The following is a 1,944-nucleotide window of genomic DNA, read 5'->3' as shown; positions in this document are numbered from 1 at the left end:
TTAGTATCAATTAGAACAAGTTGGATAGCAGAAAGCTAGAAATAGCCAATTAAGTTTTTAAACTGAGCTTTAAATGAGCCTCTTCTATAGGTTGTTGTTTTAAGTCAGTCCAGCTCTTTGCAACCTCATGGATAATAGCCTGTCAGGCTCTTTCTGTCCATGGGATTTCCCAGGCAGGAATACTAGGGTAGGTCACCATTTCCTTCTCCAGGGCATCTTCCCCACCCAGGTATTGAAACTGTGTCTCCTGCATGGCAGGCAGATTCTTTACCACTGAGCTACCCAGGAAGCCCACTATCATAAACCCAAAGTTTGTTATTTTTGTTTGTGCCAAACAGGGAAACAAGCATAAACCTCAATGGGAGAAGATAACCACACTTCTGTGGCAGAATTTATCTTCCTTGGCCTTTCACAGGACTCACAGATCCAGATCCTGCTGTTCATTCTTTTTCTCATCATTTATCTGTTAACTGTGCTTGGAAACCTGCTTATCATCATTCTCATCTTCATGGATTCTCGACTTCACACCCCCATGTACTTTTTTCTTAGAAACCTCTCTTTTGCAGATCTCTGTTTCTCTACTAGCATTGTCCCTCAAGTGTTGGTCCACTTCCTGGTGAAGAATAAAACTATTTCTTTTGTGGGGTGTATGACACAGGTCATTGTCTTCCTTCTGGTTGGGTGCACAGAATGTGCACTTCTGGCAGTGATGTCCTATGACCGGTATGTGGCGGTGTGCAAGCCCCTGCACTACTCCACCATCATGACCCCACAAGTGTGTCTCCAGTTGGCTATAGGGTCCTGGGCCAGTGGTGCAGTAGTGTCTCTGGTAGACACCATCTTTACTTTCCAACTTCCTTATCAAGGACAGAACATCATCAATCACTACTTTTGTGAACCCCCTGCCCTCCTGAAGCTGGCTTCAGCAGATACTTACAGAACAGAAATGGCCATCTTTGCAATGGGTGTGGTCATCCTCCTAGCTCCTGTCTCCCTGATCCTGGTCTCCTACTGGAATATCACCTCCACTGTGATCCAGATGCAGGCTGGGGAGGGGCGGCTCAAGGCTTTTTCTACCTGTGGCTCCCACCTCATTGTTGTTGTCCTCTTCTATGGATCAGGAATATTCACCTACATGCGGCCAAATTCCAAGACCGTAAAAGAGCGGGATAAAATGATATCTGTGTTCTATACGGTGGTGACTCCAATGTTGAATCCCATAATTTATAGCCTGAGAAACAAGGATGTCAAAGGAGCTCTCAGGAAACTGGCTGGAAGAAAGTCCTTTTCTCAGAGACAGTGACCTTTAGGTTTGACTTGTGGAGACATGGTAACATCCTTAAAAGAAGAACAATCAGCAGTTATGAATTAGGTCATTTCAGGAAGAAGGATAAAAGTAAGGAACACATTTCAGAAACTGTGCCTATAAACAAAGGGAAGAAATAAAGGATGAAAAGTTAGGTTACTTCTTGATTATGAAAAGGATTAAGTGCTATTTTGAAGGTGCTTTTGGTTAATTCAGTTAACATGGACGTGTTTGAAGCACAGTCACTATTGAATCTACAAGGTTTAAACTGGATTATCCTGAGATAATATCCAACATGAGTCGAATACATTATTTTAACATCAAAGACATTTCAAGTTTGGATGTCCCAGTCATACAAACCTAGGAATAGTCTGATCAAAACAATCAACATGTTTGGAAGAGTCTTTAATACTGGGATCATTCACGGCCCAGAGCATTCCAGCATTCCAGTTGCAAAAAGGTTCCAGAGGCAACACTACTTCCTAGCTCATGATGTTCTTTTCTGAAAGCTCCAGAAAATTTATTTCATCACCCCAAAGTTCATCAACCACAGATTATCAGAGTAAAAAGGAAATACAGTCATCTAATCCAAACATATGTCTGAGGCTTAAACTACTCTATAATATTTCTATTAATTG

General features: G+C 42.0%; 1 protein-coding gene across 1 annotated transcript; it reads left to right on the top strand.

Moving 5' to 3' along the window:
• Positions 1–316: 316 nt before the first annotated feature.
• Positions 317–1,303, top strand: OR2D3 (olfactory receptor family 2 subfamily D member 3). Its single transcript, XM_068988873.1, has one exon. The coding sequence runs from the start codon at positions 359–361 to the stop codon at positions 1,301–1,303; it is 945 nt and encodes a 314-aa protein (XP_068844974.1). The 5' UTR covers positions 317–358.
• Positions 1,304–1,944: the final 641 nt, after the last annotated feature.

The sequence above is a fragment of the Capricornis sumatraensis genome, chromosome 16 (genome assembly GCF_032405125.1).
Source record: "Capricornis sumatraensis isolate serow.1 chromosome 16, serow.2, whole genome shotgun sequence".
NCBI lineage: Eukaryota > Metazoa > Chordata > Mammalia > Artiodactyla > Bovidae > Capricornis > Capricornis sumatraensis.
This window is presented reverse-complemented; position numbering and strand designations above follow the sequence as displayed.